A 26809-nucleotide genomic window follows, 5' to 3' on the forward strand; every position below is an offset into this window, starting at 1 on the left:
TCTTTCTTCTTCTAGTCGAGTTCAGATCATCCAGCCATCGAAGCCAGGTCATGTGGGTACTATCTGCAAGTATGGGTGTTCTTGTGCATCTCTCCTCACTTCATATTCAGTTGGATGCTTCACTCTCCACTCTAGTCCTCTGTGGCCATGTCACTGCCTCTGGGTCCAGGAGTCCCCAGGTCTTGCCATACTGCTGGTCATCCAGGTCTCCACCTGAATTCACAGGACTCTATTGAGTGTGGTTGGATTTAGATCCCAACTTCATTGCGTTTTTACCCCCTCTTCCCCTTCTCGGTGACCAGGGTGGTCACCAGCCAGACCACATGCCTGCTTGTGTATCCCCTTGAGTCTTAGTCTTGGAAGGGAGTTTGCTCTGAGGGGACCTGACCACTTGCTTTGATGGCTCCCGGGCAAACAGCTTACTTGTTCTTGTAGTAATCAATCAGACTGCCGTTATTATTTCTGGTTTTTACTGCTGGTCTTTCTTCACGAAGTATCTTCTGTTCTTCTAGCTGCTCCAGGCTGGTCTACTCGTTCTTTCCAGTGGAAACTTCCCACCTCAGACAATTCTGGATGAGGTTCTGGATTCCACCTATGGTCTTATGCAATGCAAAAGTTCAACAGGAGGCCTCTTTCACTGGGCAACTTTTAGCTCCCTTTAAGGTATTCCAATCAGTTATAAGCTGAAAACAGACTTACAAGCTTACTATTTTGATGTTTCTGGCTATTCCTCCCCACACCCCAAGTGTCTGTTTCACAATGGTAGGCAAGGGAAACCAAGATTCAAAAGACAGCCAAGCATCTTAACATTATTCCCTTCTTTTACCCAATCAAACCATGCCTCAATCCCTGTATCCCCAAGCCCTGTTGTTCCAAGGTTGTACATACATCATCATTTACCTCTGTCCCACTTAGCCCATACGAACTTGCCTAACTGTTCTCCCATCCACCTTGTTCTTCCATTCCCCTCCCCCTTCTTGTGTATTGCCTGCCAACCCCTACCCCCAGCACCCAAGCTATCCTATGTCTAGTCCCTATTCTGTGCTCTATCTTCTCCTTCTTCCTTCCCGTCCTCTCATCCCATACATCCTGGCGATCAGCAATTATATATATATTTTTTTTTGTTGTTCCCCTTTTAGGGTGGGTTCTTTCTCTTAGTCTTTTACAATAATGGTCCTATTCAGTATTTATCCTTTTGTGACTGATTAATTTTATTCAGCATAATGTCCTCAAGGTTCAACCATGTTATGCGGTGGCTTGCAGTTTCCTTGTTGTTCTTCAAGGTAGCATAATATTCTGTTGTGTGTATGTACCACAGTTTGTTTATTCATTCTTCAGTTAATGGGCATTTAGGCTGTCTTCATCTTTTTGCTATTGTAAATAATGTTGCTGTGAACATTGGTGTACATATATCTACTTGTGTGTTATGGCTCGTATTTCTTGTGGGTAAGTAGCAAGTAGAGGAATTGCTGGATCATAAGGTATTTCTATTTCTAACCTTCTGAAGAAGCACCATATTTCTTTCCAGAGTGGTTGGACCATTTTGCAACCCCTCCAACAATGTAGGAGGGTCCCAGTCTCTCTACATCCTTGCCAGCATTTATTGTCCTCTACTTTTTTGATCTTTGCTGTTATTGCTGGTGTGAGACGATATCTCATTGATGTTTTGATTTGCATCTCTGATGGCTAGTGATTGTGAACATTTCTTCATATGTTTGCTGGCTGCCCAGATTTCTTCCTTGGTGAAGTGTCTGCTCATGTGCTCATTTTTAAATTGAGTTATTTGTCTTTTTCTTGCAGAGGTGTTGCAGTTTCCTATGTATTTTAGAAATTAGCCCCTTATCTGATGTGTTGTTGCAAAAGATTTTTTTCCCATTCTGTGGGTTCCCTTTTTACTCTTTTGGGGGAGTCTTTTGATGCACATAAATTTTTAATTTTTAGTATGTCCCACTCATCTATGTTGTCTACTTTTGTTTGTATAATTTTCAAAATGTTTGGTAGTCTGTGTATGCCCTGAATTAGAGACATCACATTTGTCCCTATTTTTTCATTGATGACCTTCATTCACATTTAGGTCTTTAATACCTGTTGAGTTGGTTTTTGTATAGGGCGTGAGATAATGGTCTTGTTTCAGTCATTTGCATATCACTTTCCAGTTCTGCCAGCACCATCTGTTAAAGAGATTATCTCTTCCCTAAGGAGCTCTGGTAGTGTAGTGGTTATGAATCGGGCTGCGAACCACAAGGTCAGCAGTTTGAAACTACCTGCTGCTCTGTGGGAGAAAGATGAGGCTTTCTGCTCCCGTAAAGATTTACAGCCTCGGAAACCCTGTTCAGGGTCGCTATGGGTCAGAACTGACTCGGCAGCACTTAACAACAACAACAACATGTAACATAGGCACTTTGTCGAAAATCAGTTGGCTGTATGTGGATAGGTTAATTTCTGGATTCTCAATTCCGTTCCATTGATCAATGTATCTTTCATTGTACCAGTACCAGACTTTTTTGACCACTGTAGCCATGTAGTAAATTTTGAAACCGGGAGTGAGAGGCCTCCAACCTTGTTCTTCTTAAGCAGTGCTTTGCTTATCCTGGGTCTCTTTCCTTTCCATATAAAGTTTGTAATTGTCTTTTACATCTCTTTGTAGAATGTTGTTGGAATCTGGATTGGGATTGCATTGTTGTTGTTGTTTATATGTATAAATTCTTTGGGAAGTATTTACATTTTCACGATGTTGAGTCTTCCTAACCAGGAACATGGTACATTCTTCCACTTCTGTAAGTCTATTTTGGTTTCTTGTAGTAGTGTTTTGTAATTTTCTTTGTATAGGTCCTTTGTTTCTCTGGTTACGTTGATTCCTAAATATTTCATCCTTTGGGCAGCTATTATAAATGGTATTGCTTTCCTAATGTCTTTTTCAGCACTGTCACTGTTACTATAGAGGAATCCAACTGAGTTTTGTAAGCTGGTCTTACATCCTGCCACTTTACTGAATTTTCCAAAAGAGGTCTAGTAGCTTTTTTTTACTGAGTCTTTGGAGTTTTCTATGTATAGGATCATATCGTCTGCAAATAGAGAGAGTTTTATTTCCTCATTGAATAGGAGTGGTAGCAAAGGGCATGCTTGTCTGGTTTCTGTTCACAGAGGGAAGGCTTTCAGTATCTCTCCATTGAGAGTGATGTGTGCTGTTGGTTTTGTATATACACTGATATATACACTTTTGAAAATAGTTTGGTGGTTTTTGTAAAGTAAAATTAATATTTATATAAAAATTTGCCATCAAGTTTACTCCAATTTATGACAACACTGTGTGTGTCATAAAAGAACTGTAAAAACCATAAAGTACTCAAAAGCTAATTTTTCAGAAAGAGAATGCTAGGCCTTTCTCTTGAAGTTCATCAAGGTGAACTTGAACTTCCAACCGTTTGGTTAGCAGCCAAGCACAGCACCTTTTCGAAAGAAATTAAAACATATATCCATTCCAAGACTTGTATAAGAATATTTAGTAACAGATTTATTCTTAAATGCTCTTACTAGAAACAGCCTAAATATCAACAGAGAAGTGAATAGGTAAGTTGAGAGTATCCATATGATGCACTAAAAGAACAAAACCATCAACAACAAATAGCTGCAATTGTGTTCTAGTAACTCATTGTGACTCACAGTGACCCTGTATAGGGTTTCCAAGACTATCACTCTTTACAGAAGCAGAAAGCCCCATTTTAATCCCACATATTAACTGATAGGTTTAAACTACCAATCTTGCAGTTAGAAGTCTAACTGTGCCACAAGGGCTCCTTATACAATGGAATACTAGACAGCAATTAAAAGTATGGACTACTGATACACCCAAGAACACTGATGAACCTAAAAAAAATAAAATAAAGCCTAACATGAAGCTAAGAGAAACAAATCAGGCACAAAATACTACAGAATGTATGGGTACATGTTTATGAAATTCTATAACAGTCAAAACTAATCTACAGTGACAAAAAGCAGTTCAGTTGTTGCTTAGAATATACATGGCAGGGGTGGGATATCTGGAAAGGGGCAAGAGGGATTTTTATAAGTAACAATGACATTACTTGTTTGTCAGAATGCACAGAACGATACATTTATAATGACTGCATTGCATGGAAAGCATTCCTCAATAAAGTAAGCTTCTGAAAAGTTAGAGCTCAACAACAGTATCAAGCTTGGGCATGAGGATTGGGTTTTAGGGTAAGATTTACATAAAACTAGTATTAAAAAATTCTGAAATTAGAAGAACTCATAGAGGTAGGAGAATTAAGATAGATCCCTGAAGAGTACTTGGTGGTGGTGTTGTGCCTTGGTAGTTGATTCTGACTCACAGTGACCCTGTATAGGGTTTTCAAGGCAACACATCTTCACAGGAGTAAAAACCCTCATATTTCTTCCACAGAGAAGCTGGTAGATTCAAACTGGTGACCTTTCAGTTAGCAGCCCAACGTGTAATCACTATGTTAACCAGGGCTCCTGTAGGCAATTGAAGAGGTAGAGAACAAGAGAAAGGATGCTTAGAAATAAAGGGAGAAAAAATGGAGTATAAAATTTCAGAAGAAAGAGGAGAAGAGAGTTTTAGTAAGTGCGAGATTAATGGTATTGGGTGCCTTATACATATAGGTCCATCTGCCCTTGACAGAGTGAATGCCCAGGTCAAGTGATCCAGTCTGACCTTTGGTACAAAAGACAAAACTGCATCAAGCACCAACTGAAGATAATAGTATCAGAAATGACTTTGGGAAACCATCTATAATTTTTCTATATTTGAGGAACTGATAACATCATCCAAGTGCTCAGCTACTCCAGGGATTATTAAACTCAAGCTTTTATAGAAGCATACTGATGGGCTTTCCCATTAGTAAATTGATGTTAGAGTTTAAGACTACTTAATGCAAAATAGCAAAACAGTTTTATTCCTGGTGAGGACCTGGAAGGCAGCCAGCTAAATCATATTAGAGCTACATTAGCAGATCTGGGAGTGAAAAAAAAAGGTGGCTGGATGATTGTAGCTGTGGAAAGGTAAGATGACATGGAACAATTCCAGTTGGTGTAGGCAGAAAATGGTTGGCAAAGCCAGGATGAAACACCACTTCACATGACACTCCACATTTGTATTACCAGCAATAACAATAAAGGAAGACTAAAATGCTGTGCTTTTTGTGACTGATAAGGTGAAACCGAAACTCACACAAGTTATAGCTTATAAACAGCTACTCACCAAAGTAAACTTCACAAAAATGCCCTCTGTCAAAGGAGCCACTGTAACATATTTTCTTCATCTATCTTTATTAGTACAAAGTAAAGCCATTAACAAAATGACTGAATTTTTTCAGTGAAAGCCCAAAGAAGCTAAGCTGTGTTATATAGCAATCACCCCAAGAAATGAGTTTATCTCGTTTCATGGGTATTCTAATAGAGTACGTTATTTTTTAGAACTCAGAGATGAATCTAGTACTAAGTCCCCGATGATCTCCACTTGAATAAAAATGTTTGTGGGGAGAGCTGTTTACCCTGATGATCAGTTTGATGAGGGCTTGTATCTTGACTCTGAATCACTGGGTTGTCATCAAGCCACAGAGACTAAAGCAAGCAAAGAATGTTTCTATTCAGTACACACAGAAGGAAGAAAACAGAAGAGAAGACAACAAAGTTAAAGAAAGGTCAAAGGAAGAGAAAAATAACAGGAAGGAGAAAAGATAAATTAAAAAGTGACAAGTCACAAAGGGCAATGCACCTTTTGGTCAGCATAAAATTGAATGTCACCTGTGATTATTATGCACTCTCTTACCACCTTTGATGTGAGGCCACTTTGGAAGTTCTATTCTTGATAACTAGTTAATTCAATATGCGATCTATGATCATTTGTGCTAATGGGAAGTAATAATTCTGCATAATGTGAGGCAGATTTTGTGCTGGGGCTGGACACAAATGGGAAAAGATAGTGGTCCTGGCCTCAAGTAGCTTGCATAGTACTGAGACAAAGTGTAAACATGAAAGTAAAATACAGTGAAAATCACAAGTATAAGCAAAGTACAAAAATGAGAGTTACTGATTAATGACAGATTAGAGGATGATTGTGAGGGGCTAGAAGACTTAAGGAGTTGAGTTTTTTGAGGGATAAATAAAAGTAACCCAGGTATACAAGTGGCAGGCAAGGAACTTTAGGAATGAGAGTGAGTTTATGCAAAGACTTAGAGGCATGGAAATGATATGGATCAAAAATTGAATTACTCTACAAAGTTCAGTCCTGCAGGAGCAAATGGTCTAAGGGTGAATAGTTGGAGAAGAGGCTCTACAATACCATGTCAAATCATATAATAAAGAACCACCTATGTCTTGCTAAAACTTTAATTTAGAAGTCTTTTCAGGAGAAAATTCCGAGTCTATCATTGTTGAAGCCCAGAAACAATTGAAATATTGTGTGCTTTGGGTTCATTCCTTAGCATGGCATATCCAGCCTAGCACACAGTAAGTGCTATATAATTAAAAGCCTATATGAATTTTGCTCCCATTGACCTGGAGATGAGAGAGAGAAGAGGAAGGGCTAGTGGGTCCATGGGACTCCTGAGCCTATGGACAAGGACATAGCCAAGGAGGGCTAGAGCTGAGAGTGAAGCATCTAGCTGATATGAAGTAAGGGGATATGCACAAGAATGCCCAAATTGCAGACAGTACCCATTTGACCTAGCCTCAATGGCTTGATAATCACAACTCAACTAGAGGAAGATTAAAAACAAACAAACAAACAAAAAAAAACCCCACAATTTTTGACAAAGGAAACAAATATAAATTGCTACAATTTGATGAACTTGACCTATACTTATGGATGTAGTAGCTCAAAATACCAACATAGAGGGAAGAAGTCTTCACATCAAGTATCAATCCTCCTATCCCCTCTGTATACAGGGTAGATAGGGACAGGACACTTAGACATTGGCTACCCAAAATGAGGGGGTGATAAAGTCATGAAGGGACTGGTTTACAAGTGTTCAAGAGGCAGTTTAGTTTCAAAGTGCGCAGGTGAAGATAGAATCCCCACTGCATAGTTTTCATCTTGTCTCAATGGGTCTGGTGAAAAGAAATGGGGATAAGATTCTTATGATTCAGTAGTGAGGAATTTTTATCATGACTAATTGTGACTGTCACTACTGTAAAGGTAGAAGTTTTCTAACAAAAACGGGGGAGTAGTTAATCTTATAGTCCAGAAACAGAGGACCCTAGGACCATCAAGAAGAAGAACACAAGCAGAGTTCAGGACCCTATCCAGAAAAGCAGTGGCGCCAGCGATGGAGGCAGAGATTGAGAACATGGAGAGAGGGAGCAGTTGAGGACTCTGGCCTCATGGAAAGAGAGGGGCTGGGTGTTGGTGGCCAGGAGGCAGGCTTGCAGAATGTACCCTTTGGCTGTTTAAATTATTATATATTCCTGAGTGTTTCTGTGTACATCGCTTCCCTCAAAAAAAAAAAAAAAAGGGAATAGAAGCAAATACTGTTGAATGGTAATGCACAGAGGAGATGGTAATCAATGGAATAAAATGATGGTGGAAAGTTAATATTCTCCCATGTCCCATGTAAACTATCACTCAGTTCACAGTATAAACTTGCTAAAAAAAAAAAAAGCCTATGAATTTTGAATATGGCCAGCATTATTATTTCAGACATTATATGCATTAATATACATTACACACATAATATATACATGTATATACATATATGTATCTGTAAAGAATTTTATATTCACATCTAATCTATGTAGTAAATGCTATTATTGTCTTTATTTTACAGAGAGGAAATGATTTGCTCAAGGGCACACAACTGGCAATGGCAGAGCTGTTTTTTTTTTTTTTTTTTTTTTTTTTTTTTTTTTATCTAGGCAGACCAACTCCAGAGGTCACAATATTAATCCTACAACACACAAATTTTCAGCATAGCAAACAATTCCTTCCTGACCTGGGCTAATAACTAATATTGAGCCAGACTGGGTAATGGAACACTGGACAAAGTCTTAACTCTTTTGGCCCACTGAAGTGCACCAAAAAATGTAGGGAATTCTATTCATATAATTATAACAAGAATGTTTTTAATCTACTATAATAGCTTATTGATATGAAAATCTGATCCAACTCTTTATGAAAATGGAATGACTACAGTAAAATTTTATTTTCAAGGCTTTGAATAATATGACTCAGTCAATTATAGCTTGTTACACAGAAATCTTGACTCTGTTCTTAGTTTCTGTGACTAGGTACTGACTACTTCCAGCCAACGCTATCAGTCAAATGTATTTCTATTACTTTGTAGTCTACCACTGCCCTTTTTTTAGTTGTATGTGTGAAATCAACTTGAAAGAGAAGAGAAAAAGAGAGAAGATTCAAGTGGTTTTGAAATCCCTCCAGGGCAGCAGTTTCAATGAAAGTGTTGCTAGGTTAGAAAACCCTTAAATGGGCCAATGTTTTCTTAATATTTATTTCAAAGTTACATAAGTTCACTCAGTCAGCAGACTGGGGAAGCATGTAGACTCAGAAGATATCAAGTTCAAATCCCTTTATTATAGCATTATCAGAAATGAAAATCAAAACAAAGAAAAATGATGCTGAACGCTAAAAATACAAAGGTATATCACAGTTTCCCTCTGGTTTCTGCTTATAAACTCTTTATCCCATTTAATAGAAACGGGCACAAACCTGACAGATCAGCATTGCAGTAAAAAATCGACATAGTCATTAAAGTGAGGCGAAAGCAGCAGTCTCTGCTTCTCTCATTTTGCTGTTTTCTTTATAGATTTGTCTTTGTAGTCACTTTGCTTAGTAGCACATAGAGTGTATGCTGACCTGCAACCGCTACGTTGTAAAACATAGACTTTTAAAGCTATTTTAAAAATGTATTTGAATAATATTCCAGCACAAAATAATTTCCAAGCTATTTTTAGTATGGGTCCAAAATATGTTTCATTCCTCTTATTTTCCTTAGGTGTTTTTATTTAATATTTTTGAGATGCTAATGGAATGTATCTAAATAAGGTTTAGAAACTTACTTGCTGTTACTCTATTTTACCTGTGCTTTAGAAGCTTAAAAAAAAAAATCCCTCAGCACCAGTTCATTTTAATGGCACACATTTCTTGGGGGATTTTACTGCATAATAGGTTTCCAAGAAGAAAACAAAATTCAAGGAGATATATAAACTGACTTCTTGAAATACATCAGTAGCATATACATTAGTTATGTCTCCATACTTAATATGACAAACTGATATATTACACACTTGTTCTTTTAAATAATATTAAAGACAATGACTGAGTTTATGGTAAATATTTTATTATATTATATTGATTATAGTGAAATATAAAACCTAAAAAGTAAGTTCTGACTCATAAGGAGCCCACAGGACATAGAAACCTCCAGAGGGTTTCCTAGGTTGTAATCCATAAGGAAGCAGATTACTACAGCCTTCTCCCTCTAAGTGACTGGTGGGTTAGAATTACACACCTTTTGGTTAGTAGCCAAGCACTTAACCACTTTGTCACCAAGACTTTTTTTTATAGAAGTGTATATAACAGTCCTGGTGTGGCACTGTGGGCTAATGCATCAGACTGCAAAGTCATTTAAGCTGCAAGGTCGGTGATTCAAGCTCACCAACTGCTCCCTGGAAACTCTATACAGGGTCGTTATAGGTTGGAATCGACTTGATGGCACTGAACAACAACAACATATAATAGATACTATACTAACCTACAAGGAGCTCTGGTAGTGTAGTGGTTACGAATTAGGCTGCTAACCTCAGGATAAGCAGTTTGAAACTACCAGCTATTCCGTGGGACAAAGATGAGGCTTTCTGCTCCCGTAAAGAGTTACAGCCTCGGATACCCTGTACAGGGTTGCTATGAGTCCAAACCAACTCCCCACTCCACGGCACATAACAAAAACAATACTAAACTACGTATATAATTTAAAAAAAAAATCAATACAATGTGCTAGCTGTAATTTAAAGTAAAAATTAGAAGCAATTTCAATATCAAATAATTTATATTTCATTATGAAAATGCTTAGATACAACTAAAACAGCAGACATAATGAAGAAAACAAATGCCTGGAACTACTAAAGGGATGCTTAGATTTAGAGAATTATGATAATGAGATTTTCTTTTACGCTAGAAAAAGAAAAATCAGATGCTGGATCGACATTAGAATGAAAACTAGAATATTTAGTGTACATTTGGGTCAGGAAAACACTTTGCTTTAATATGTGGAACAGGGCTAGGCTTGCTGTTGTCATTGCTATTAAGTGCTATCGAGCAGGATCCGACTCCTAGCAACCTTGTATAGGGTTTCCAAAGAATGACTACTGAGTTTGAACCACTGACTTTGTGGTTTCCTTCTATATGCATGTTATATGGGACTTTAAAATTTTTTACAGGATGAGAGGCACTTCTTCATTGTAGGGTGTTTAGACTCCTGAACCCATGTCCTCTACATGCCAGTAACTGCCGCCTACAACCTCCCCTTTATTGAGCTCACTAAACATACATAGCCACAATAGTCTGCAGAGGGCAAAGACACCTCAATTAGGAGTTACTGTTTCAGAGGAAGCAAACAGCCAGTTTATCATAAGAATGGGTCATCAATGGTAACTTTAAAAACACACATATGCACACACATATCCTATATTTTGAAATAGAATTAAATGAAAATGAAACTATGATTATGAAATATGTTTATTGAACATAATCATGAATCACTGCATTGTGCTATAATGAAATATAAGACCATCTAATATCTAAGTGTTCTGGTCCCAAACAAATTTCTTCAGAATTACACTCATGACATCATTTAACATTGTAGTTTTCTCAGAGATAACAACTGGTCAATATTAGATTCTTCTTCATAGATATATATTTAAATTTAGTAGAGGTTAGTAATAAATGATTTCACTTAGCATTTTAGCCAGTGTTTTTGAAAGTGTTAAGAACTGAGTCAACAGGCAATAACTGAGTTATATACAAAGAGCTCATCTATACAATAAAACAAAATCTATTAGCTGGTGTTTAGAAACTAGTGGATTCTAATGAAAATCTAAATAAGGGAGGCCAATGAAAGTAACCTCAAGTTCGGTGGTTAGTTCAAAATTCACCATTCACTCCAAGGGAGAAACATGAGGTCATCTGCTTCCTTAAAGACTTACAGCCTCAGAACTTCTCTGCAGCAGTTCTACTCTATCTTACAGGGTCACCATGAGCTGGAATCGACTTGATGGCAGTGGGTTGTAATGAAAATGCAGAAGCATAAAGTGGACAAGTATTGCCTTTAGAACAGATAATGCACTGGAAATTCTGAGTTAGCATTTATATCTGGATACTATAAAAAAATGCACAGTCTCCTAATCTCTGAACTGACAGATAATATACTAGTAGTTTCATGTCTTCATTGGAATAAGGAACGCTGGAGAAGACTGGGAGCCTTTATAATACTCTCAAGTAGTTCTGGTAGTGCAATGATTAAGTGCTCTACTGCTAACCAGAAGGCCAATTGTTTGAACCTGTGGACTTCTAGTTTAATGTTGTAGGATCAGCACTGAACTGCAAACCACAAGGTTGGCAGATCAAATCCACCAGTGGCTCCTTGGAAACCCTATATAGGGTGGGTCACTATGAGTCTGAACTGACTTGATGGCACTTACCAACAACAATCAATAACTCTGTGGGAGTAAAAACCTGGCAATTTGCTCCCATAAAGATTGTTGTTGTTGTTAAGTGCTGTCCAGTCAGCTCCAACCCACAGTGACCCTGTACAGGGTTTCCAAGGCGCCACTGGTGAGCTTGAACCATCAACCTTGCAGTTCAAATGGCTTTGCAGTCTGGCGCATTAACTCATAGCGCCACACCAGGACTCTCCCATAAAGATTATAGCTTAGGAATTTCCATGAGGCAGTTCCTCTCTGTCATATAAGGTCACTTTAACTCAAAATTAACTCAAAGGTCGACAACAGCAACAATGACAAGATATTCCCTTGTTATAGTCATAAACGGGGAAGATTTTCCTAATTACACTACCACATCCCAAACCTGCACCATATCTAACATACTTGGGCATATCACTCATCTTGCTAATTTTCAGCTTTCTTATCTGTAAAATGGGTATAGTAATTGGTCTCATCCACTTAAAAATAATATTTGAGGAAGGCTCAAAGGAGACTTATTTTCAGGCTGTACAGTACATGTGTTCCTAAAGTTTCTCTTTCTTGGAATTATCTTTTTGACATTAAGTTATGTTCATTCTGTAGCCACATAAGGGTAAGCAAAGTGACTGGACTATAGTTTTCCTTGATGGATGTTTGCCTATGCCATCTTTGACCAACTACATCACTACTAGTTAATGGTTTCGTTGGCTATTTTAGAGAGGATAACACAGATTTCCCCTTGTTTTTTTCAGGCCACTGCTCTCAAACCGTATTTCATATAGCCAGATATCTCCAGAGCTGCTGCTAATGTGGGTGTTTTGGGAGAGTGAGTGAGGAAGATACCATAGCAGCTCTATTTGCTTTTATCAACCCTATAAATTTGGACTGCTATATAGTATTTCATTTTGACTGCTATGGAGCATGAAATCTGAAGGCTTTTAGCTGGTGAACAGCTCCAGCCTACCATAGCTTAATTCCATCTTGTGCCTAGGTTTAAGTGTGCAGATGCTAATTTCTCTTGTGTGCCTCATGCACCTCTGACAGCTGAAATGACAGACTTATAAAAAATATATTTAAAAGGAGGTTTGGGGTCCACTTTCTCCAGTCAACCCTTGCAGAATCATTTCTGGATACATCCTTTCATTGTTAACTGGTTGTGATGTCATACCCTGAGAGCCTGCATGGCTGCTGACATCAGTCATGGTTGTGGGAAGAGATTCCTTTGTTTTCTGTGCCCTATAAAATGTCATCACATGGATGAAACTTGAGGACATTATGCTGAGTGAAATTAGTCACAAAAAGACAAATATTGCATAAGACCATTATTATAAAAGCTTAAGAAAAGATATCCATACCAAAAGGGGGGGGAAAAACTTTGTTGGTTATGGGGGGCGGAGGGGAGAAGAGGAGTAATAAGGGTGAGGGAAAGGATGGTAGAGCATAGGATAGAGGATAGACACATCATAGTTTGGGTGTTGGGGAGGGTAATACACAAGAAGGGGGAGGGGAATGGCAGAACAAGGTAGATAGGGGACCACTGAAGTAGGTTTGCATGGGCTAAATGGGACAGAGGTAAAATAGTGATGTATGCTCAACTTTGGACCAAAAGGGCTTTGTGATACAGGCATAGTGTGAAGAGGGGAAATAATGTTAAGATGCTTAACTGTCGGAGGAATATTGGTTTCTCTTACCTACTATTGTGAAATAGACATTGAGTGGGATAGAAAGGAACATCAGGGAACATGATAACAGAAAGCTTGTAAGCTTGTCAAGAGCCTATAACTGATTGGAATACCTAAAAGAGGATTTAGAATTTGCCCAGTAAAATAGGGTTCTTGTGGTGCCTTTGTAGTCTATAGGACCTTAGGTGGGATCCAGAGCCCTATTCAGAACTTTCTGAGGTGGGACATTCCCTCTAGAAAGGACAATCAGACCAGCCTGGAACAGCTAGAGCAACTTTTCTTCTTGAAAGAAAAGTCAGCAGGAAAATTCCAAAACAAAAATGGCAGTCTGATTAGCTACTACAAGAACAAGCAAATTCTTCTCTGGGGAGACATCAAGGCAAGCAATCAAGTCCCTTCAGAACAAACCCCCCTCCCAGACTGAAACTCAAAGGGAACACATGAGCAGGCATGTAAGCTTGCTGGAGATCCCATTGATCTACTGGTGAGTGGAAGAGTGGGAAAGAAAGCAATGAAGAAATGAGCTGAGTTCAGTTCAACAGACTCCCGTTGACTTGGAGATGACAGAGCGAAGAGGAAGGGCTTGGTGGTCTGAAGTGTGGTGAGACCTCGGGACTCCTGAGTCCATGGACAAGTACATAGTTACAGAGGGCTAGAGCTGAGAGTGAAGCATCCAGCTGATAAGAAGTGAGGGGAGATGCAGAAGAATGCCCAAACTTGCAGATAATGCCCATTTGACCTAACCTCCATGGCTTGATGATCAGAACTTGACTACAGGAAGATAAAACTATTTTTGATAAAGGAAATTACTACAATTTGATGAACTTGACCTATACTTATAAACGTAGTAGCTCCAAGTACCACGGAGTGGGAAGGAATCTTCATGTGAAGCATCAATCCTGTCCTCTTTGTATACAGGGTAGACAGGGAAGGGGAACTTAGACAGTGGCTATCTAAAATGAGGGGCAATAAAGGCACAAAGTGACTGGCTTACAAGTTTTCAATAGGGAGTTGTTTTTAAAGTGTACGGGGAAAGGTAGGGTACCCAATGAATAGTTTTCATCTTGTTTATATGGGTCTGGTGAAAAGAGATGGGAATAAGATTCTTATGATTCAATAGTGAGGAATTATCATCATGACTAATTGCAACTGTCACAACTGTAAAGGTAGAAGTTTTGTAACAAAAAGAGGGGAGTACTTAATCTACAGTAAAGAAACCAAGTATATCAAGGGAGAAGAGCATAAGCAGAATGTGGGACCCTAACCAGAGAAGCAGTGACACCAGAGATGAAGGCAGAGATGAGGATATGGTGATAGAGAGCAGTTGAGGACTCTCTAGACTCATGGAAAGGGAAAGGTTGTGTGCTGGCACCAGGAGGCAGGCTTACAGAATGTGCCCTTTGTTTAAATTATTACGTATTCCGGAGTATTTCTATGTACATCCCCCTCAAAACAACAACAACAACAAAATTAGAAAAATGGCAGCAAATACTGTTGAATAATGATGCACAGAGGAGGCTGTAATCATTGCATTGAAATGATAAGTGTAAAACCGATGTTCTCCCATGTAAACTATCACTCAATTCACAATAAAAACTTAAAAAAGAAAAAAGTCATTTCATGGAGACAAAAACTTAGGAACAAATATGGTATCTATGATTTCCCTAATTTGTGTGATTTATGTTTGTCTTGTTTTGTGTTTACTCTTGGTTTAGACTTAATAAAGGGCCTGTATAATATTTATTGAGATGCTATCCATACCGAAGGTTGTGGTCTTTGATCTTCATCAGTAAGTATTTTAAGTCCTCTTCACTTTCAGCAAGCAGGGTTGTATCATCTGTATATCATCACAGGTTGTTAATGAGTCTTCCTCCAATCCTGATGCCATGTTTTTCTTCATAGAACCCAGCTTCTTGGATTAACTGCTCAGCATACTGGTTGAATAAGTATGGTGAAACATTACAACCCTGTCGCACACCTTTCTTAATTTTAAACCATTCAGTGTTCCCATGTTCTGTTCAAACAACTGCCTTTTGATCCATGTACATGTTCCTCATGACACAATTAAGTGTTCTGGAAAACTTATACTTTCACAACTCATACGTTGTCCATAGCTTGTCATGATCCACACAATTGAAAGCCTTTGCATAGTTAGTAAAGCACAGGTAAACATCTCTGTAGTATTCTCTACTTTCAGCCGAGATTCATCTGACATCAGCAATGATATCCCTTATTCCACATCCTCTTCTGAAACTGGCTTGAACCACTGAAAGTTCTCTGTCAAAGTATGTTTGTAGCCATTTCTGTATTACCTTTAGTAAAACTGTATTCACATGGGATAGCAAAGATATTGTCTGATTATTTCCACATTCCATTGGGTCACCTCTCTTTGGAATGGGCACAAATACATATATATCTTTTTCAGTCAGTGGGCCAGATAGTTGTCTTCCAAATTTCTTGGCATAGATGAGTGAGTGCCTCCTGTGCTGCCTCACTTTCTTGAAAGATTTCAATTTGTATTCCATCTATTCCTGGTGCCCTGTTCTTTGCCACTTCCTTCAATGCACCTTGGACTTCTTCCTTCAATAGCATTGATTCTTGATGATATGCTACTTCTTGAAATGGTTGAACATCAACTATTTCCTTTTGGTACAGTGACTCTGTGTATTTCTTTTGATGTTTTCTGCATCATTCAATAATTTGCTCAGACAGTCCTTCAATAATGAAAGCTGTTGTTGTTGTTAGGTGTCATCGAGTTGGTACCAACTCATAGTGATGTTGTCAATGTTTATGTGTTCCATTTCATTTTTGGAAATTTCCAATTTTCCTAGATTCATACTTCACACATTCCATATTCTGATTACTAATGGATGTTTTCACGTGTTTCTCTTCATTTTGAGTTGGGCCGCATCAGTAAATGAAGGTCCTGTATGCTTTACTCCATTCATGTCATTCCAGGCAACTCTACATTGATAAGGCAGCTCTTTCCCAGTTGCGTTTTGAATGCCTTCCAACCTGAAGGGCTCATTTTCTGGCACTATGTCTGACAGTGTTTCTCTGATATTCATAAGGTTTTCAGTGGCTAAATACTCAGAAGTAGTTCATCATTCCTTTTTCCTAGTCTGTCTTTGTCTGGATGCTCATCTGAAACCTGTTTACCATGGGTGACCCTGTTGTTGTTGTTAGGTGCCATCAAGTTGGTACCAACCCAGAGTGACCCTATGTACAGCAGAACAAAATGAAACACTGCCTGATGCTGAGCCAACCTCACTATTGTTGCCACGCTTGAGTTCATTGATGCTGCCACCTGGCCAATCCATCTCATTGGGGTCTTCTTCTTTTTCTCTGACCCTCCACCTTAACAAACACGATATCCTTCTCCAGCGACTGGTCCCTCCTGACAGTATGTCTTAAGTATGAGAGTTGAAGTTCCATCCTGGCCTCCATGGAGCACTCTGGATGCACTTCTTCTGACATGGATCTGTTTGTTCTATTGGCAGCCCATGGCACTTTCAAAATTCTCATCCAACACCATAACTCATGCGTCAATTCTTCTATGGTCTTCCTTATTTACTGTGCAGCTTTCGCATGCATATGAGGTTACTAAAACTGCCATGGCTTGGGTCAGGCACACCTTATTCCTCAAGGTGGCATCTGTGATCTTCAACACTTTAAAAAGGTCTTGTGAAGCAGATTTGCCTAAGGCAATACGTTGTTTGATTTCTAGACTGCTGCTTCTGTGAATGTTGGTAGTTGATCCAAGAAGAATGACGTCCTTGACAATTTCAATCTTGACCCTGGTGGTATTTTAAATACCCATGCGTAGCTTCCAGAATCACAGCAACTCACAAGCCACCACAGTATGACAAGCTGACAGACAAGTGATAGAATGAAAGCTGAGGCTTGAATTTTTTCTTCAGTTCCTTCACCTTGAGAAATGCTAAGCATATTCGTCCCTTTTGGTTTTCTGACTCCAGATCTTTGCACATTTCATTGTAATATTTGACTTTGTCTTCTTGAGCTGACCTTTTAAGTTTTCTGTTCAGCTCTTGTACCTCCTCATTTTTTCCAATTGCTTTAGCATCTCTACTCTGGAAAGCAAGTTTCAGAGTCTCTTCTGACATCCACTTTGATCTTACCCTTCTTTCTTGTCTTCTTAATGACTTTTTGCTTTCCTCCTGTTTGATGTTCTTGGTGTCAATTCACAACTCTTCTTGTCTTTGGTCTTTAGTGTCTAATGTATCAAATCTGTTCTTCAGATGATCTCTAAATTCAGGTGGGATATATTCAAGGTCATACTTTGTCTCTTGTAGATGTGTTTTCATTTTCTTCAGCTTCAGTCTGAATTTGCATATGAGTAATTGATGCATCTCAATGTAAAGAAAACAAAATTCCTCACCACTGGACCAAAAAACAACATTACTATCAACAGAAAAAAAAAATTGAAGTTGTCAAGGACTTCATTCTTCTTGCATCAACCATCAACACTCATGGAAGAAGCAGTTAAGAAATCAAACGACGTATTGCATAAGGCAAATCTGCTGTACAAGGCCTTTTTAAAGTTTTGAAGAGCTAAGATGTCAGCTTGAAGACTCAGGTGTGCCTGACCCAAGCCATGGTATTTTCAATAACCTCCTATACATGCGAAAGCTGGACAGTAAATAAGGAAGACTGTAGAAGAATTGTGTGTTGGAAGAGAATATTACAAGTTTTAAAAGCTATTGAAAGTGCCATGGGCTGCCAAAAGAACCAACAGATCTGCTTTGGAAGAAGTGCAGCCAGAGTGCTCCTTGGAGGCCAGGATGGCCAGATATTGTCTCTCACACTCAGACGTAATTGTCAGGAGGAACCAGTCGCTGGAGAAGGATATCACGTTTAGTCAGAGAAAAAGAGGAAGACCCCCAATGATATGGATTGGCAAAGTAGTAGCATCAATGAGCTCAAGTGTGACAACAACTATCAGGTTGGCCCAAGATGGGGCAGTGTTTTGTTCTGTTGTCCATAGAGTTGTTATGAGCCAGTACCAACTTGATGGCACCTAACAACAACAACAACATAATATTTATATCTTTGAGAATGGGGTCTCTTTTCTTCTCTATAACAGAACAAAGGCATTATTGGCTAAAAAGGTGAGAAAGTGATGACTATTTCTACAAAGGTGTTTCTCTAAAGATAGCCGAAGAGCTATACTGTTTGATGTGTTAATACTACACTAATCTCTATACAATGATGTCTGGCATGCAGTAACCTCACCTCAAACAAAATGTTTTTGTCATTGTTGTTGTTATTTTTTTGCCTCACGTACTGTACTGGAGCTTTGTTTTTGGTATAAACCAGCAGAGTTCAACAGACTTGCCCACCTCTAATTTATGAGTGCCTCTGCTGTCAGACACTTTAAATGTATGAAGATACAAAGATATGTAGAAATGGTCCTTTTATCTGAGGAATTTATGTTTCTGTGTGAAAGGAAGTCCAAGCAAACAACAAAACAAATTGACATGTAAGATTGTGAGAGATTTAAAAGAAGAGCTTTGAAAGATAAAGGAACGTCTCATCCATGTGGTTAACATTTGAGCAAGTTCTTGAATGATAAAAAGTAACTTACCAGGGTTAATGAGGAAAGGGAATCCAGGAAGAGAGAAAAAGCATGAGAGAAGACACTGGAGTGTGAAAGTGCTGACAGGTTTTGAGTCGAACTTCAGGAGAAAAATTAACAGGATTCCACTGCAAGTATAGACGTGTAGGTGAAATGGAGTGGAAAGCTAAGAATAATGGCCAGATAACTTATACAAATGAGACTACCCAGAGAGAGCATGCAGAATGAGGTGTAAATAGGATTAAAGATGGCAGGAATGAGGAGGAGAAGTCGTCAGTGAAATAGGAAAATAAGTCAATGATGGAGGAGAAAAGGAAAAGAAGGGAGAGGAAGCAAAGAAAAGGAGAGTCCTAGGAAGTGAAGAGTTTTCAGAAGATGGTGGTCAATAGTGATAACAGTACAGACATATTTGACTGATAGTGTTGTTGTTAAGTGTCACTGAGTTGGTTCCGACTCTTAGAGATACTGTATAGGTTTCTGAGGAACAGCTGGTGGGTCTGAACTTCTGATCTTGTGGTTCGATGTCCAGTGCTGATCCTACAGCACCATATCAGGAGTTGCTGATAATGGTTGTGGTGATAGTGCGCCGTGGATTAAGTTCCAATTCATAGTGATCCTGTATAGGGTTTCTGAATCTGTATAGGGTTTCTGAAAGCCTCATCTTTCTCCCATGGACTGGCTGGCAGTTTTGAACTGCTGACCTTGAAGTTAGCAGCCCAACTCGTAACCACTAGCCTACCAGAGCTCCTTTATAATTGTGAATAGCCTTCATAACTGTGAATCAGAAAATATCTTGTGACTTTTGTTTTTGTTTTTAAGTGCCATAGGGTCGATTCCTACTCATAGCTATCCTGTATAGGGTTTCCAAGGAGTGGCTGGTGGATTTGAACTGCCAACCTTCTGGTTAGCAGTCCAGTGCTTAGCCTACAGCACCACACCAGGACCCCAAACAATTTTAGTAGTATACAAAGGATAAATGTCATAGTGGAAGGGATTAAGTTGTTAATGGAAGTTGAAGAAACAGATGTCAAGATCCAGGTTATATTTTCAAAACATTTGTTGGAGATACTAACCTGAAGTCTTAGTGTGAGATAAGGTCAGGGGAAGAGGTTCTCAAAGCATGAAGGAAGAAAGCTGCCAATTCTTAAGCAACTATTGTGAAGAGCATTATTCTAGACACTTTCAGATAGGTGAAACATTAGCATATGTGTTAGCATAGGGAATGACAAAGTGAAAAAATAAAATTACAGGAAACAAAGGAATTTAGTGGAGAAAGAGGGAAGAAACATCAAGAGATGATTTGCTTTTCCTAACACAGGCCAATCCATTGATGGAGTCAGTTAAAAGAATAAAATGAATATGTATTTATACAAACATTTTCACATTTTCTCATTTTAAGTAACTGACCTGAATAGAGGGTTTTTCTAACATATAAATGCTTTGTTATGTGCCGTGGAGTCGGTTCCGGCTCACAGTGACCCTGTACAGGGTTTCCAAGGCTGTAAATCTTTACGGGAGCAGAAAGCCTCATCTTTCTCCTGCGGAACAACTGGTAGTTTCGAACTGCTGACCCTGAGGTTCGCAGCCCGATTCGTAACCACTATGCTACCAGAGCTCCATAAATAGACTTATTAAAAATAACAGTTTGAGTTTAGAAATAGTTAACACTTACACAATTCTTACTTTGTGCCAGATATTCTGCTAAGCATTTTATACACATGATTACCTTTACCCAACAACAGCCTATAATGTTGGTATTCTTTTCATGCTCATTTTATACCGGAGAAAACGAAACACAGAAAGACCAAATTATGTGCCCAGGATGACACAACTAGTATGCTACAGTCATTGGCATACTAGTTGTTTGAGCTTGGGCACATAACTAGGATTTGAACTTGTGTAGTTTGTTTCTAGAGCCTGTACTTCTAATCTGTGTACTATACTGTTTATTCAATCATTTTTCTACATGAACTACACAAATACTCTTATTCCACTGGCTTCTGTTCTGGACTGACTCCACTCTGGCTATGTGGCTTTCTGCTGTGCTTACAGAAAGGTGCACTCTAACTTCAAGAAGCTCATAAATATCAAAACCTTAACCACAGCTATTCGGATGACACAAGTTCTTGCTTTACAAACCAACCATGGCCCTAGTCATATTAAAATCAAAGTTGCAAAATAAAGAAACATTCTAAAAAACCTTGTCTGCTTCATTTAGATAACAGTGTGCAGAATGAATCGAAAGATAAAAATGCTCAGCATTTACCGTTTCCTTTTTCCTTTTCTATGTTAAGCCCCGTGGTGTTCTGGATGATATCATCAGGCAATTTGGTTTGAATATGTTCCATGCCGGACTGTGCAGATTACCCAACTAATGACATGCACACTTTTTGCCATTGTGACACCTCTCTTCTCACAAGTGGGAATTTCAAGTGACAGACTAAAGCTGTTTGCTATCAATTTTGCAAAACACACATCTGCCAGATAGCCAAGATTTAGTTCAGAGACCAAAATCGATTAATATTCTAATTTGTTACCTGTCATTAGCATCACACTATATTATGCCAAGTCAAAAGTGATAACCTTTATATATCTTATGCTCCTAAAGGAGTTTGATTTTAGGGATAGACTTCATTTAAGTCTTACTCTCTGTGCTTATTTTTTTCTAATAAATCCATTAGAATTTTCAATCCCACAATCAGTAAGAAATTGCAATAGATTAAAGTCAAGGTGTAAGAGATGCATTGTTACATATTTTTAATAAACAGCATTGCTGTATTTATGACACAGCTTTTGAACACTTATTTACCATGCCACTTTTGAGATGTTAGGTATTCCATTTGTTTTTATTGCATTAAGGAGAGAGATAGCAACATAATATCTTTACATGAGTGATCTACATTCCCTGGCAACATTTTAGTAGTTTCTCAGAAGCAGATCTCCACAGAGGGTGGTGGATAGTCTGTCTAGTCTGATATCCTGCCCCAAAATGGGAAGGAATAAAATGATATTGGCAAGAAAAATAAGGAAAAGAAAGAAGGAGAGTGATTATTTTTTCCCCAGCGATTTCTTTTCCTGCTGATGAATAAGGAAGAGTTGGTTGTAAGCTAGGAAAGGCTAAGATGATCATGTTGGCACTAAGAAAATGGCCACAATTTACTTTTTCAATGAGAGAGACATACTTAAGTGAATTTGTGCTTCCCTTAATAGTAGAAATGATAAGTTTTATGTGCTTTAATTTGACAGCATCTTAAAGCCGCAAAGTCCAGGGTATAAATTAAATCAGTACACATTTATTTATTCTTTTTTTCATTCAAGAAATAGATACTGAGTACTGAGTACATAATTTCTGGGGAGTCAAATTTCATAAAACAGACCCAACTTCTTGCCCTCATGAAATAATACCTTTTGGAGGCAGAAGAGCAATTTACAATCAAATAAAGAAACATAATAGTATTGCAGATGGTAATATAGTATAAGGGAGCAAAGTGGGTCCACAGGATAGGCACTAGACTGTGAACCACAGTGGCTGGAACCCATCAGCCACCCTGCTGTGGAAAGATGAGGCTTTCTGCTACCTCAAAAGATTTAAAAAGCCTCGGAAACCCTATCCGGGTCACTGTGAGCCCAAACTGACTCCATGGCACTTAACAACAACAAATATAATATGCAGCCAGGCTGGGGACCAGAAATGATAACAAGGATAGGGTAGGAAGAATGGCTTGCAATTCAAAATAATGTAGATGGGGAAGTTCGAACTAAGAAGATGAAATTTGAGTAAAAACCTAAAGGAGTGAATGAGTTGTGCAGCTATCTGGGGAGGAATATTCCAGGCAGATGGCACATTTCAGTCCCACAGTTATCGATGCTTCCATATCTGTCATGTTGTTTACTCTTCTAGAAATGAAGCTAGCATGGGGGACCAGACAGAGAGGCATTTGATTTGGTGGTGTTTTCTCTGCCTCCTTAAAGCAGATTTCCCTGGAAGCAAACATTTTGAAAAGCTAAGTGAAAGTTTACACCCAGGATATATGAATTTGGTTTCTGCCTTTTAACTATGACCTCAGTGTTATATTAAAAACACCCAATTTTATAAATCAGCCCATCAGCTCAGCAGCAGAGCAAGGAAGATAACTGAGATCTTGTGGTTTCCATCCTAGGGCTTGCTCTATTGGGCCATCTTCATTTCCATTTGGTTATGGATCTTCCTGCTGAGAATGCTAATTACTGCCAGCTGTGCTAGGAGTCTCTCAAATGAACTTGAATTTGTTAAAAAATGGACAGAAAACCCCACAGGTTGCTAATTACTGAAGGAAAAGAAAGAGCTTGATTCTTTGTATTTTAAATTTAGTTTCTCAGTGTTCTTAAAAAATATTTCTATTACAGATATTAAACATTTCTTATCAAGATTACTGAAACATTCCTTTATTTTCTGCCTTTGCCCATCTGCATTTCATCTTCAATGCAATAGTAGGAGTGATCTTTAAAAAAAAAAAAAAACTAAGTCCGTTCATGAGACACTTTGCTCAGAACCTTCCAGTAGAGTTTGATCTTACTCAGTAAAAGTCAAGACCAGTGCACCAGGCCCCGGTGATGCAAATCTCCACTAAATCCACATCAGTCTTCTGCTACTCTTCCCTAGTTCATTCCACTTGGATCACAATGGACTTCTTGCTAGGCCAGTGTCTATAGCCACATTTCTCAGATTGTATGATTGTTTACTCTCCCACTTCTTTCAGGATCTTTTATCAAGGAACACTAAAAACACATAGCAATCTTTTACCATCTATTTCACTCCTATTCCAGTTGTTCTTCTTAATATAATTTATTATACTATATGTTACATTTTTGTTGTTTCTAAGTGCCCTCGAGTTGGTCCCTCATAGCAACTCTGTATAGGGTTTTCAAGGAGCTTCTGGTGGGTTTGAACCATTGAATTTGTGGTTAACAGTCGACATATTATCCACAGCACCACACCAGGGCTCCATCATATGGCATACTATATACATTTATCAGTTTATTGATTTATTACTGTAGGATAAGCACGTGACCATAAGGTGGTCATCAGTTCAAACTCACTAGTCACTCCTCAGAAACACTATACAGGGTTTCTAGGAGTCAGAACTGACTCGAGAGCAATTCATACCATATTATGCTATACTAATACTATACCATACCATATTATCCTATCCTATCCTATCCTATGCTCTTTCCCACTAGAATAGAAGCTCTTAGCACTTGTTGAGCCTACTATACATAATAGGTATTTAATAAACATTTGTTGAATGACTCAAGTATCTGGTATAGACATTAAGATCCTCTAGTGTGCTGATGTTGCACTATATAATAATTACAGAAACAATAAAAACATTGCTTAGTTCCCTGGGAAGCCATCAAGGCAAACAATCAGATCCCTTCAGGACAAACTCCCCTCTAAGACTGAAACTCAAAGGGAAAACACAAACAAGCATGTAAGCTTGCTGGCGACCACATTGGTCTACTGGTGAGTAGAAGAAGGGGAAAAGAAGCAATGAAGAAATGGGCTGAGTTCAACTAAGTTCACTAGACTCCTGTTGACTTGGAGATGAGAGAGAGAAGATGAAGGGCTGGTTGGTCCAAAATGTGGTGAGACCTGGGGACATCTAAGCCCATGGACAATACAAGGACATAGCCACAGAAGGCTAGAACTCAGAGTGAAGCATCAAGCTGATATGAAGTGAGGGGAGATGCACAAGAACAGTCACACTTGCAGACAGTACCATTTAACCTAGCCTCGATGGCTTGATGATTAGAACTCGACTAGAGGGTGATTAAATAAAAAAAAAAAATTTTTTTTGATAAAAGAAATGATGGCAAATTGCTGCAATTTGATGAACTTTACCTATATTCATGGATGTAGTAGCTCAAAATACCAACAGATGAGGGAAGGAGTCTTCACATCAAGTATCAATGTATAGAGGTTAGATAGGGACGGGCAACTTAGGCATTGGCTACCTAAAATGAGGGGGTGATAAAGGCATGAAGTGATTGGCTTACAAGGTTTCAAGATGGAGTTTAGTTTAAAAGTTTGTGGGGGAAGATAGAGTTCCCACTGAACAGTTTTCATCTTGTCTTGATGGGTCTGGTAAAAAGAGATGGGGCTAAGATTCTTAGTATTGAATAGTGAGTGATTGTTATCAAGACAAAGTGTAACTGTCACAATTGTAAAGGTAGGTGTTTTATAACAAAAATGGGGGAGTAGTTAATCTTACAGTCCAGAAACAGAAACCCCTAGGATCATCAAGGGAGAAGAGCACAAACAGAATGTGGGACCTTATCCAGAGAAGCAGCAACACCAGAGATGGACACAGAGAGGGGGACATGGAGAGAGGGAGCAGCTGAGGACTCTAAATTCATGGAATTAAAGGGATTGAGAGCTAGTGGCTAGGAGGTAGGCTTGCAGAATGGTCCCTTTAGTAGTTTAAATTATTATATATGCCTGAGTATTAAAAAAAAACAAAAACAAAAAACAGAGAGAGAGAGCTAAAGTGAATAGACAGAAATACTGTTACCTTGGCAGAGATTATAATCATTGTAATGAAACAAAGTATGTGATTTGTTGAATGTAAAACTGACGATCTTCCCTGTAAACTTTCACTCAATTCACAATAAAAACTTTAAAAAACAAACAAACAAACAACAAAAAAAACTTAGGTTTGGAAACATTAATATGCAATTTCAGTGTTCTAGATTTAGTAGAGAGTCATTAGAATAGTTAGAGCGAACTGCCTTCCATTCAGTAACTTCACATTTACAAGTTCCACAAAAAATCTGAAGAAAAAAAGTTCAACCTACAATTTAAGATTTAAATCAATAACTTCATTTGGATTTAATGCTATACTCATAATAAATAATCAAAAGTTCAGATTTTTTTCTTATGTGAAAAATACAGAGAATATTTTTAAATTATGCAAAATATTTTATAATTTTAATAAAGAAAATCACACTTCTAATATTGGTAATGTAAACTTTAGCAGCTGTTTAGGAATAATCATTACAATGGGATATATTCATAAATGGAAATCCAAAATGCATTCAACTCATTAGCATTAATGTTCTTTAGAGAAATGTACACAGAAGAAAGTAAAACACAGACCCCTAATTAAATCCAATATGTACCTTACTTTTAAAAACTTAATAATAGAATATTCCATTTCCAAGAATTTTTTTTTATTATTGGAATATAAGTGTTCCAATATAAAATTAAGTGTAAGATTTTAGTATTTTTAATAGAATTAATTTTGTTTTGCATTTCCACGTATTACTTTTACCTTAACAATAATATATAATACTCACATGGAATTTTATGCAACTCATTCATAAACTTCTCCTTCAGTTTAGAAAATGCATCTTCCTTTCCATTCCCAGGAGTGGCTGGTTCTGTGGCATTATTTGCTAGGGCAGTGGCAACTGTCGTGACTGGCGGAGCTGCCAGGGCCTCATGATGACTCTCGCTCACCATCTTAGGTTCAGGTGCAACTGTGAGGTTAGGGAAGTAAAGAAAGAACAATTCAGAGTGACTTAACTGATCCCACATCAAAGGTATAGCAGAGATGAAAAGGCATCAGAGAGTGCACCTGCTCCCTGGGTAAATAGTCTGTCATTAGCATATCACTTTATGTTGATTCATGAAATATTTATGGAACAGCAGTGGAGAGTCCTCCCCAGAAGGTAAGACCAGACATCGTTACTGCATAGTATTCTCTTCCAATAATACAATGTAAGCTGTCATCTATTAGTTATTTATACAGCCTATTATTTGCCATGTAGATTTACCTGCTAACCACATCTTACC

The 26809-nt window shown here is 38.3% G+C and overlaps 1 protein-coding gene across 1 annotated transcript in view; it reads right to left on the bottom strand.

Moving 5' to 3' along the window:
* The window catches only part of LOC102838440 (synaptotagmin-1-like), a 329110-nt gene extending 302619 nt beyond the window's left edge, over nucleotides 1–26491 (bottom strand). The window contains exon 1 of the mRNA XM_006876697.1: nucleotides 26311–26491. Within this exon, the coding sequence (XP_006876759.1) occupies nucleotides 26311–26476 (166 nt within the window). The 5' untranslated portion in view covers nucleotides 26477–26491. The remainder of the gene's footprint in view (nucleotides 1–26310) is intronic.
* Between the last annotated feature and the right edge of the window lie 318 nt (nucleotides 26492–26809).

The sequence above is a fragment of the Chrysochloris asiatica genome, unplaced genomic scaffold (assembly GCF_000296735.1).
Source record: "Chrysochloris asiatica unplaced genomic scaffold, ChrAsi1.0 scaffold00406, whole genome shotgun sequence".
NCBI lineage: Eukaryota > Metazoa > Chordata > Mammalia > Afrosoricida > Chrysochloridae > Chrysochloris > Chrysochloris asiatica.